The 12,316-nt window shown below is 49.5% G+C and overlaps 1 protein-coding gene across 1 annotated transcript; it reads right to left on the bottom strand.

The window, feature by feature from the left end:
• Window positions 1–1,476: 1,476 nt before the first annotated feature.
• LOC114485214 (neuroblast differentiation-associated protein AHNAK-like) lies at window positions 1,477–12,310 on the bottom strand. Its single transcript, XM_028486226.1, has one exon. It carries the CDS (start codon window positions 12,293–12,295, stop codon window positions 2,321–2,323), a length of 9,975 nt encoding a protein of 3,324 aa, XP_028342027.1. The 5' UTR covers window positions 12,296–12,310; the 3' UTR covers window positions 1,477–2,320.
• Window positions 12,311–12,316: the final 6 nt, after the last annotated feature.

Genomic DNA, 12,316 nt, shown 5'->3' on the forward strand with positions numbered 1-12,316 from the left:
CTGCGCGTCCAGAGTCTGTGCTCCGCAATGGGAGAGGCCACAACAGTGAGAGGCCTGCGTACTGCAAAAAAAAAAAAAAAAAAAAAAAAGCCACGGGGGCTGGGGGAGGGATAAATTAGGAGTATGGGATTAACAGATACACACTACTATATATAAAATAGTAACCAACAAGGACCTACTGTATAGCACAGGGAACTATATTCAATATTTTGTAATAACCTATAAGGGAAAATAATCTGGAAAAGAATAGATATATATTTATACTTATATTAATATATATATAACCGAATCACTTTGCTGTACTCCTGAAGCTAATACAACATTGTAAATCAACTATACCTCAATAAATAAATTTTTAAAAAATTTATTTTAAAGTCACAGGGGATCAAGCACCTGCCTTGTTACCTATCTCTTTCCAAAACCAAGAGCCACCCGTGAGCTCCAAAACCCCCCAGGGACACAGGCTCTGCTGGCTGAGGCAGGAGTGGATGAAGCTGGCAAAGGTCCGCCTGAAACCCAAGCAAGGGCAGGTGGATTTCACGCTGGGCAGGAGACCCCACTGCTCTGCGCTGAGACCCGCAGACAGGCTGGCTCTGGAGAGGGCAGGAGGGGGTTGGAGCTGCCATCTCCCCTCCAGGGCTGATGGGAGAGGTACAGAGCTGCTTCCGCTGGCAGAAAGGAAGCAGCTCCGGGGAACGGCAAAGGGGGTTGAGCTTGGTTCGATCGCTTTGGCCTAAGAAGGCACTGCCCTCTGCCCAGCAATGACCAACATCAGAAGCCAGTTTCTAGAGGTCCCCCCACCGTGTATTGTCTACAGAGCTGGAAATCAAAAGGGGCCTTTTGGACTTCCCTGGCGGTCCAGTGGTTAGGACTCCGTGCTCCCAACGCAGGGGGCGTGGGTTCGATCCCTGGTCGGGGAACTAAGATCCTGCCTGCCTCAAGGGAAGGCCAAAAAAAAAAGAGGTGCGGGAGGGGACTTATGTCAGAAGAGATTTTTTTCATAAAGTTTAGCGCTCACACGGACTAGAAGGAACCATAAAGACATGTAATTCGAGCTCAGCACCCTTATTTCAAAGAAGAGGAAACTGAGGCCCAGAAGGGCAGGTAACGAGGCCAGCCAAGTTCGGAATAGCTGGCAGGCCTGGGACCCACGGCCAGATCCCTTCCTGCCATTCCAATAGGCCTTTTTTTCCATTCATGTCTGAACCATTTCTGAATCGTATACTCCTATCTGAGGATGCCAAATTGGTGGGCAGGTCCTGGAGCTCAGGCTGCCAGTGTGCCCAGCCTCTCTGGATTTCTCAGCAATGGTGCAACCGGCCTCACCAAGAGAATCGAGAAGCAAAGAATCCCTCCCATTACCCACTCATGCAACTAGCAGTGCCACTGAGTGGACCCAGTCTGACCTGTCAGGGCTGGGTGTGCAGCCTCCCTAGGCCTCATCCTCCCATTACAGAATATAAAAGGCACAGGACATCCGGGTTAATAAACAGCTTTATTTGCCCTTGACAGCATCAATTTTCTTACATTCTCAATTAATTTGCCATTAAAGTGCTGGAAATTTTCTTAATCACAATAACATTTGTTAAAAGAAATCAGAATTAATATCAGGAACGTGGCGATCACAAAGAAAACATTTCTCTTACAACACACGGAATGGAAGGCCCTCGTGTTGAGTTGGTGGGTTGGCTAATCTGCAAACAGATTCTAAATTCCCTCTCACCGTGAGCAGGGACCGCCACCCCTGGGGAAGAAAAAGCAACGCTAAAGAGTTCTAGAAACACCCACACGCCCTGCCTGGCGGCTCCTCTCAGCCATCTTTGGGTGTTTCCTGTTTGAGTAGATCCAACGGGAGGAGAAATGAAGGCCTGGGCCCCCTCGACTGCCTTCTCCGACCCCCACCCTTACTAACATAAGCCCCAAAAGTCATTACAATGAAAAAGTGGGTTTCCATGACCCCAACACTAACAATGTTCAGTAAAAATGAGGATAATAAACACAAAAGCTTGCTTAGTAAACAGGAGCTCTCAGCGTTCAATGCAAAAAAAAAAAAAAAAAAACTGAAATCTTAAGGCAAATACTGTTGACTGCACACGGGCTGGACGAAGAACTTAGAACTCTTTACCTATCTGTAAAGCTCCAGGAGGAGCCTAAAGGCGCTTGGCTGAAAAGCCACTTGCCCCTGCCAGAGGCCAGATGTTTGCGTTACTGCTGAGGCTGTCGGCGTGTTTCTCTTTGGAGTTTATATACAAACACACCCAAGGCTGATGTATTTTTATACATATATGTACACACACACACACACACACACAGAGGCCTGCTACTCTTTCTTTGTGGAAACTGCCAGCTCCACCTCGGGAAGCTGGATGCCAACCTTAGTCCCACTGTCACTGCTAGAAGAAGATGACAGTCGAGACTTCTTAGAGGCCAAGGACACTCCACTCCCCTGTAACTTGCCTGCCTCATCATCACTCCCAGTCACCTCATAATGACCTTTGCTCTTTGACCCCAATCCACCGAAGGTACCAAATTTCAGCTTCCCATGTTTCCCTTTGACTTTCCCGCCTTCCAGCGACACTTCCCCACCTTCGAACTCCAAAGTTCCCGGAGGGGTAGAAGATGCAGAGTGTTCCCTTTCTTCACTGAAGGAATTTGAGCGGCGCTGTGGCTTCTTGCTTTTGAATAAGGAGAATTTGCCTTTGGGCGAAGATGTTTCCACTTCGGCCTCTCCTTCCAGAGAGCCTAGGCTGGCCTTGGAGCTCTTCAGGTCACCTTTGGACCCTGAAATGGATGCTTCCGGTGAGCCGGTGACACCAGCTTTCCCTTTAGGTTTGGAAAAGTTGAACTTGGGCATTTTGATTTTGGACTTTTTAAGTTTGACATCAGACTCTTCCCATTCGCCCTCTCCGGCACCAGACTGGACACTGGCCTCCGCTTTAGGGAAGTTAATATCCACCCCTACTTCTCTGCCAGCCAGCTCACGGCCAGAGAAGGTGAACTTGGGGATCTTCATCTTGGGGAATGTTACTTTTCCAGATCCGCTTTCCAAGTGACCTTGAGGCCCAGACACGCTCAGCCCAGGACCCTGAAGTCCAGTCTGGCCTCCTTTGACACCTCCTTCTATCTTTGGTCCTGAGAAATGAAGTCCTCCGGCAAACTTAGGTGCATCCAAGTTGAGAGCGGAGGAGACCTGGGGTCCTTTCCACTCCCCCCCGGAACCTTTGACGCTCACATGCCCCTCACCCAGGCTGATATCTGGGGCACTGACACCCCCTGAAACATCCATGCCTCCTTTGATTTTCGGGCCCTTCAAGCTGACGCCAAAATCTGACTCAGGAGATGCCACGTTAAATGAAGGCCCTTTCATGCCAATGTCAGGAAAGGCCCCGTGGAAACCTATTCCCGAACCTTTCAGATCACCTTTGATTTCGGGACCAGAAATTTGCCCGGTTGGGAGTTTCACATTCACACCTGGCAGCTCCACCTCACATCTGGATGACTTAATTCCAGGCATTTGGAGGTTTCCTTCTAGGCCTTGAACGCTGATGCCTGGAAGACCTCCTCCAACCGTGGGGCCTTTCATCTCACCACTGGCCCCGAGGCTGCCTTTTACTTTTGGTCCTTCCAAGTTCAAGTCCACATCTGGTGCTGAGATTTGAGGGCCAGAGATCTGAGGCCCTTTCAGGTTCAGGCCTCTGAGGCTCAAATCTATGCCGGGCCCCTTTAGTTCTCCAGCAACTTGTGGCCCCTTGACACTGATGTCCAAGTCGGACCCTGGGGCGGAGATGCCAAACTGGGGCAGCTTCCCCTTAGGAAGTCTGATACCACCTTCAGGTGCCTCCAAGCTTAGATCAGGAGCACCTACGGATACTTCAGGACACTTGATGTCACCAGAGACAGCCAGGTCTCCCTGCAGGCTTGGTCCCTTCAGGGTCACATCTGGCGCTCCGACATCAAGCATTGCTGCGGCATCGATTCCAGGCACTTTCACACCATCACCTTCCACCTTCACCTTTCCACCGACACCTCTGAGGTCAAGCCCGGGAGCATGCACCTTCATGCTGGGAACAGATACATCCAGGCCTCCCTTCAAACTTGGTCCTTTCAAGTTCAGGTCAAGGTCAGGTCCAGAGACTTTTGGCGCAGAGAGGTTCACTGAAGGCAAGTCTACTTTTGGCCCTTTCAGAGACACATCGGGCCCTTCAAGCTTAACATCCTGTGCGCTCAAGCCTCCTTCTAGAGAGGGCAGCTGGACCTCAGCTCCCCCACCCTCCATCTTCACACCAGGGACGCCGATCTTGGGCATCGAAAACTTGGGGAACTTAATTTTCGATTCTGGACCTTGCAGATCTACATCTGGTCCTTCCAGTCCCACACTGGGGACATCACCCTTTATCTTTGGTCCTTTCAAGTTAACATTCACATCAGGGAAGGAGACTTGAGGGGCAGAAATGTTGAATGACGGTGCTTTCAATTTAGCATCTGGGCCTTCAATGTTGATGTCAGATGCATCCAAGTTTGCCTGCACCCTGGGGCCTTTCAAGTCGCCCTCTATTTTTGGCCCTGAGACATCCACACCTGGCACCTTGAACTTGGGAGCCTTCAGCTTGACGTCAGGACCTTCCACATTAATCCCTGGTGAGGAAATATCCAGATCAGGTGCCTGGATTTCACCCCCCATTTGGGGGCCAGGGAGGGAAGCTTCAGCTTTAAATTTAGGTGATTTAATGTCAAATTCTACGTCTGGAAAGTACATTTTTCCAAACATAGGTTTCTTGGCCTTGGGAGATTTCACGTCGACTTTAAGCGAGGCATCCGGCCCTGCAACGTTGACATCTACGTCGGGAGACTTGAGGCTGGCATCAATCTCACCCCCAGGAGCATTCAAATCAAATCCTTGTTTTTTGGCCTTAATTTTAGGACCACTCATGTGAATTTTAGGCATTTTAAACTTACTCTTCTTGCCCTTGCCACCAACACTAATTTCAGGAGCCTCAACGTTCAGCTCCGCCTCAGGAACTGTCACATCAAGCGAAGGTGATTTGAAGTCAGCTTTGGGGCTTTTTGCCCCAAACCCAAACTTGGGTTTCTTAAATTTGGGAATTTTCACATCTGGCCCCTCAGTGTTCATATCTGGGCTCTCCACGTGCACATCTAAGCTTGGAGCTTCTAAATTAACTTTGGGTCCCTTGAGGTCCAGTTCACCATCTTCTAATTTGGGACCAGAAACTCCAATTTTGGGTGCCTTGAGATGCAGATCAATGTCAGGAGGAGTTACTTTAGGGGCAGATATATCCAGTGATGGCATCTTCAAATGTGGGCCACTGAGCTTGGCATCAGGGCCTTCAAAATCCAGACCTGGACCTTTAAGGTCTACTTCTGGGCCTTTGAAAGTCCCTTCAATCTTAGGGACAGACACATCGAAATCTCCTTTGCCTGTGGATCCTTTCAAATCCAGGTCGACGTCAGGCATGGAGATTTGGGGAGCTTTGATATTTATCTCCGGCATCTTGAACTTGGGGCCCTTCAGTTTCGCATCTGGGCCTTCAATATCCACATCTGGAACGTCAACGTCCACCTTGGGCCCTGAGACGTCAATGTCAGCCTTGGGCAGGCTCACGTCCACTTCGGGGCCCTCTCCTCTGAAGCCAGGCATGCTGAACTTGGGCATTTTCACCTTAGGCATCTTCAGGTGCCAGTCTGGGCCCTGAACGTCCACATCTGGGACATCAATGTCCACTTTGGGGTCCTTGATGTCAACTTCAGGGCCCTTGAGGTCACCTTCCACCTTAGGCAGAGAAACATCCACATCTCCCTTTACTTTGGGTCCTTTCAGGTTTAAGTCAATGCCAGGCATGGAGATCTTAGGAGCTTTGATGTTCATCTCCGGCATCTTGAACTTGGGGCCCTTCAGTTTCGCATCTGGACCTTCAATATCCACGTCTGGAACATCAACGTCCACCTTGGGCCCTGAGACGTCAATGTCAGCCTTGGGCAGGCTCACGTCCACTTCGGGGCCCTCTCCTCTGAAGCCAGGCATGCTGAACTTGGGCATTTTCACCTTAGGCATCTTCAGGTGCCAGTCTGGGCCATGCACGTCCACATCCGGGACATCAATGTCCACTTTGGGGCCCTTGACAGCAACTTCAGGGCCCTTGGGGTCACCTTCCATCTTAGGCAGAGAAACATCCACATCTCCCTTTACTTTGGGTCCTTTCAGGTTTAAGTCAAGGTCAGGCATGGAGATCTTAGGAGCTTTGATGTTCATCTCCGGCATCTTGAACTTGGGGCCCTTCAGTTTCGCATCTGGACCTTCAATATCCACGTCTGGAACATCAATGTCCACCTTGGGTCCTGAGACGTCAACGTCAGCCTTGGGTAGGGTCACATCCACTTCAGGGCCCTCTCCTCTGAAGCCAGGCACGCTGATCTTGGGCGCCTTGAGGTGCAGGTCAGGCATTTTAAACTTGGGGCCCTTCAGTTTCCCTTCTGGACCATGAACATCAATGTCGGGAGTGTCTATGTGCAGCTTAGGGCCTTTAACATCTATTTTTGGGCCTTTCAGATCTCCTTCCAGTTTAGGGATGGAAGTGTCCAAATCTCCTTTTATCTTAGGTCCTTTCAAGTGCAAATCGATGTCACTCATGGAGATTTGTGGGGTTTTAAAATGGACATCAGGCATCTTAAATTTGGGTCCTTTGAGTTTCCCTTCAGGACCTTCAAGGTCCACCTCTGGCCCTTTCAGATCACCTTCTACCTTAGGCAGTGAAAAGTCCACATCCCCCTTTACCTTTGGCCCTTTCAGATTTAAGTCAAAGTCAGGCATGGAGATCTTGGGGGCTTTAATATTCATCTCTGGCATCTTAAATTTAGGCCCCTTCAGTTTTCCATCTGGACCTTCAATATTGATATCAGGAGTGTCAATGTCCACTTTGGGGCCCTTGATGTCCACCTCAGGGGCCTTGAGATCACCCTCAACTTTGGGCAGAGAGATATCAACATCACCCTTCATTCTGGGGCCCTTCAGGTTAAAGTCAAGGTCAGGCATGGAGATTTTAGGGGCTTTGATGTTCATCTCCGGCATCTTGAACTTGGGGCCCTTCAGTTTCGCATCTGGACCTTCAATATCCACGTCTGGAACATCAACGTCCACCTTGGGCCCTGAGACGTCAATGTCAGCCTTGGGCAGGCTCACGTCCACCTCTGGGCCCTCTCCTCTGAAGCCAGGCATGCTGAACTTGGGCATTTTCACCTTAGGCATCTTCAGGTGCCAGTCTGGGCCCTGAACGTCCACATCTGGGACATCAATGTCCACTTTGGGGTCCTTGATGTCAACTTCAGGGCCCTTGAGGTCACCTTCCACCTTAGGCAGAGAAACATCCACATCTCCCTTTACTTTGGGTCCTTTCAGGTTTAAGTCAATGCCAGGCATGGAGATCTTAGGAGCTTTGATGTTCATCTCCGGCATCTTGAACTTGGGGCCCTTCAGTTTCGCATCTGGACCTTCAATATCCACGTCTGGAACATCAACGTCCACCTTGGGCCCTGAGACGTCAATGTCAGCCTTAGGCGGGCTCACATCCACTTCGGGACCCTCTCCTCTGAAGCCAGGCATGCTGAACTTGGGCATTTTCACCTTAGGCATCTTCAGGTGCCAGTCTGGACCGTGCACGTCCACATCTGGGACATCGATGTCCACTTTGGGACCTCTGATGTCAACCTCAGGGCCCTTGAGGTCACCTTCAACTTTGGGCAGAGTAACATCCACATCACCCTTTACCTTGGGGCCCTTCAGATTCAGGTCAACTTCAGGCATGGAGATCTTGGGTGCCTTGAGGTGCAGGTCAGGCATTTTAAACTTGGGGCCCTTCAGTTTCCCTTCTGGACCATGAACATCAATGTCAGGAGTGTCTATGTCCACCTTGGGTCCTGAGACATCAATGTCGGCCTTGGGCAGGTTCACATCCACTTCAGGGCCTTCTCCCTTGAAGCTGGGCATGCTGATCTTGGGCATTTTTATCTTGGGCATCTTCAGGTGCCAGTCTGGGCCATGCACGTCCACATCTGGAGCATCAATGTCCACTTTGGGACCTCTGATGTCAACTTCAGGGGCCTTTAGGTCACCTTCCACCTTAGGCAGAGAAACATCCACATCTCCTTTCACCTTAGGACCTTTCAGGTGTAAATCAAAGTCAGGCACGGAGATCTTGGGGGCTTTGATGTTCATCTCAGGCATCTTGAACTTGGGGCCCTTCAGTTTAGCATCTGGACCTTCAATATCCACATCTGGAATATCAACGTCCACCTTGGGTGCTGAGACATCAATGTCAGCCTTGGGCAGGTTCACATCCACCTCTGGGCCCTCTCCTCTGAAGCCAGGCATGCTGAACTTGGGCATTTTTATCTTGGGCATCTTCAGGTGCCAGTCTGGGCCCTGAACGTCCACATCTGGAGCATCAATGTCCACTTTGGGGCCTTTCATGTCAACTTCAGGAACTTTAAGCTCACCTTCCACTTTTGGTAGAGACACATCCACATCACCCTTCACTTTGGGGCCCTTCAGATTAAGATCAATGTCAGGCATGGAGATCTTGGGGGCTTTGATGTTCATCTCTGGCATCTTGAACTTAGGACCTTTCAACTTTCCCTCTGGTCCTTCAATATTCACATCAGGGCCTTCAATGTCCACCGTGGGTCCTGACACATCAATGTCAGCTTTGGGCAGATTCACATCCACTTCTGGGCCCTCTCCTCTGAAGCCGGGCATGCTGAACTTGGGCATTTTCATCTTGGGCATCTTCAGGTGCCAGTCGGGGCCTTGAACGTCCACATCTGGAGCATCAATGTCCACTTTGGGACCTTTGATATCGATCTCAGGGCCTTTCAGATCTCCTTCAGTCTTGGGAAGGGAAACATCTATATCACCCTTCACCTTGGGCCCCTTCAGGTTTAAATCAATGTTAGGCATGGAGATCTTGGGTGCCTTCAGGTGCATCTCTGGCATCTTGAATTTGGGTCCCTTCAATTTCCCCTCTGGGCCTTCAATGTTAATATCAGGAGTTTCAATGTCCACTGTGGGGCCCTTGATGTCCACCCCAGGGGCCTTGAGGTCACCTTCCACTTTTGGCAAAGACACATCCACATCACCCTTTAGTTTGGGTCCCTTCAGGTTAAAGTCAAGGTCAGGCATGGAGATTTTGGGAGCTTTGATATTCATCTCTGGCATCTTGAATTTGGGGCCCTTCAGTTTTGCATCTGGACCTTCAATATTCACATCTGGGGCATCAATGTCCACTTTGGGGCCAGAAATACCAATGTCAGCCTTGAGCAGGTTCACATCCACCTCTGGGCCCTCTCCTCTGAAGCCAGGCATGCTGAACTTGGGCATTTTCATCTTGGGCATCTTCAGGTGCCAGTCAGGGCCTTGAACGTCCACATCTGGGACCTCAACGTCCACTTTGGGCCCTTCGATGTCCACACCTGGCACGTTCATTTCACCTTCTATCTTGGGCACAGACACATCCGCATCCCCTTTGACTTTGGGGCCTTTCAAGTGTAAGTCCACATCAGGCGTGGAGATCTTGGGAGCTTTGATGTTCATATCAGGCATCTTGAATTTGGGACCTTTTAAGCCTCCCTCTAGACCTTCCACACGGATTTCTGGGCCCTCAATGTCCATTCTGGGACCCTCTATGTTGATATCTCCTTTTGGCAGATCCACAGCCATATCTGGCCCTTCTGCTTTTAAGCCGGGCACACTGAACTTGGGCATTTTCATCTTGGGCATTTTCAAATTCCAGTCTGGACCATGAACGTCCACATCAGGGGCATCAAGATGAACTTCTGGTGCCTTAATGTCCACTTTGGGTCCTTTAAAATCCCCTTCTAAATTAGGACCTGCAACATCTAAGTCTCCTTTGACTTTAGGACCTTTCAGATTTAACTCCACATCAGGCATCGACACTTTAGGAGACGAAATACTCAAGAAAGGCATTTTGAACTTGGGTCCTTTCACTTTTCCTTGGACCTCAGTATCGGGAGCATTAATGTCCACTTTGGGACCTGTTACATCAACATCTGGCTTTTTGACTTTGACATCTACCTCAGGTGTCTGAACTTTGGAGCCTGAAAAATTAAATTTGGGAAGCTTAAAACGAGATTTCTTTGACTTGCCTTCAATATTGAGCTTAGGACCAGAAATGTCCACTTCTGGGCCCTTTACATCTAACTTGGGAGCTTTAATGTCACCTTCCAGTTTGGGTCCAGAAACATCAACATCTCCCTTAAGTTTTGAGCCTTTCAAATTCAGGTCAATTTCTGGCATGGAGATCTTGGGCATGTTTACATGCATATCAGGCATCTTCAGCTTTGGACCTTTTAATTTGCCTTCTGGGCCATGAATGTCAATATCTGGCGCATCTACATCTATCTTCAGGCCTTTGATGTCAAGAGAAGGCCCTTTCAAATCACCTTCTACATTTGGAGGTGAAATATCCACCTCTCCTTTCATTTTAGGGCCTTTAAGATTAAGGTCCAAATCTGGCATTGATATCTTAGGAGCTTTGATATTCATCTCTGGCATCTTGAACTTGGGACCCTTCAGTTTTGCATCTGGACCTTCAATATTCACATCTGGAACATCAATGTCCACCTTGGGTCCTGAGATGTCTATGTCAACCTTGGGCAGGTTCACATCCACCTCTGGGCCCTCTCCTCTGAAGCCAGGCATGCTGATCTTGGGCATTTTTATCTTGGGCATCTTCAGGTGCCAGTCTGGGCCATGAACGTCCACATCTGGAGCATCAATGTCCACTTTGGGGCCTTTCATGTCAACTTCAGGAACTTTAAGCTCACCTTCCACTTTTGGTAGAGACACATCCACATCACCCTTCACTTTGGGGCCCTTCAGATTAAGATCAATGTCAGGCATGGAGATCTTGGGGGCTTTGATGTTCATCTCTGGCATCTTGAACTTAGGACCTTTCAACTTTCCCTCTGGTCCTTCAATATTCACATCAGGGCCTTCAATGTCCACCTTGGGTCCTGAGACGTCAATGTCAGCTTTAGGCAGGTTCACGTCCACTTCTGAGCCCTCTCCTCTGAAGCCAGGCATGCTGAACTTGGGCATTTTCATCTTGGGCATCTTCAGGTGCCAGTCTGGGCCTTGAACATCCACATCTGGAGCATCAATGTCCACTTTGGGGCCTTTGATGTCAACTTCAGGGGCCTTTAGGTCACCTTCCACCTTAGGCACAGAAACACCCGCATCTCCTTTCACCTTAGGACCTTTCAGGTGCAAATCAAAGTCGGGCACAGAGATCTTGGGGGCTTTGATGTTCATCTCAGGCATCTTGAACTTAGGACCTTTCAACTTTCCTTCTGGCCCTTCAATGTTAACATCAGGGCCTTCAATGTCCACTTTGGGTCCTGACACATCAATGTCGGCCTTGGGCAGGTTCACATCCACTTCTGGGCCCTCTCCTCTGAAGCCAGGCATGCCGAACTTGGGCATTTTCATCTTGGGCATCTTTAGGTGCCAGTCTGGGCCTTGAACGTCCACATCAGGGACATCAATGTCCACTTTGGGGCCTTTGAGGTCAACTTCAGGTCCTTTAAAATCTCCCTCTACCTTGGGGCATGTGATATCCACATCTCCTTTCATCTTTGGACCTGTCAGATTAAGATCGATATCTGGCATGGGTATCTTTGGAGTCTTAAAATGCATTTCAGGCATTTTAAACTTTGGACTTTTCCACTTTCCTTCTGGTCCTTCAATGTTAACATCAGGGCCTTCAATGTCCACTTTGGGTCCTGACACATCAATTTTGGCCTTGGGCAGGTTCACATCCACCTCTGGGCCCTCTCCTCTGAAGCCAGGCATGCTGATCTTGGGCAATTTTATCTTGGGCATCTTCAGGTGCCAGTCTGGGCCCTGAACGTCCACATCTGGAGCATCAATGTCCACTTTGGGGCCTCTGATGTCAACTTCAGGGGCCTTTAGGTCACCTTCCACCTTAGGCACAGAAACATCCACATCTCCTTTCACCTTAGGACCTTTCAGGTGCAAATCAAAGTCAGGCATGGAGATCTTGGGGGCTTTGATGTTCATCTCTGGCATCTTGAACTTAGGACCTTTCAACTTTCCCTCTGGTCCTTCAATATTCACATCAGGGCCTTCAATGTCCACCTTGGGTCCTGAGACGTCAATGTCAGCTTTAGGCAGGTTCACATCCACTTCAGGGCCCTCTCCTCTGAAGCCGGGCATGCTGAACTTGGGCATTTTCATCTTGGGCATCTTCAGGTGCCAGTCTGGGCC

This window comes from Physeter macrocephalus, unplaced genomic scaffold, assembly GCF_002837175.3.
Source record: "Physeter macrocephalus isolate SW-GA unplaced genomic scaffold, ASM283717v5 random_671, whole genome shotgun sequence".
Lineage (NCBI taxonomy): Eukaryota > Metazoa > Chordata > Mammalia > Artiodactyla > Physeteridae > Physeter > Physeter macrocephalus.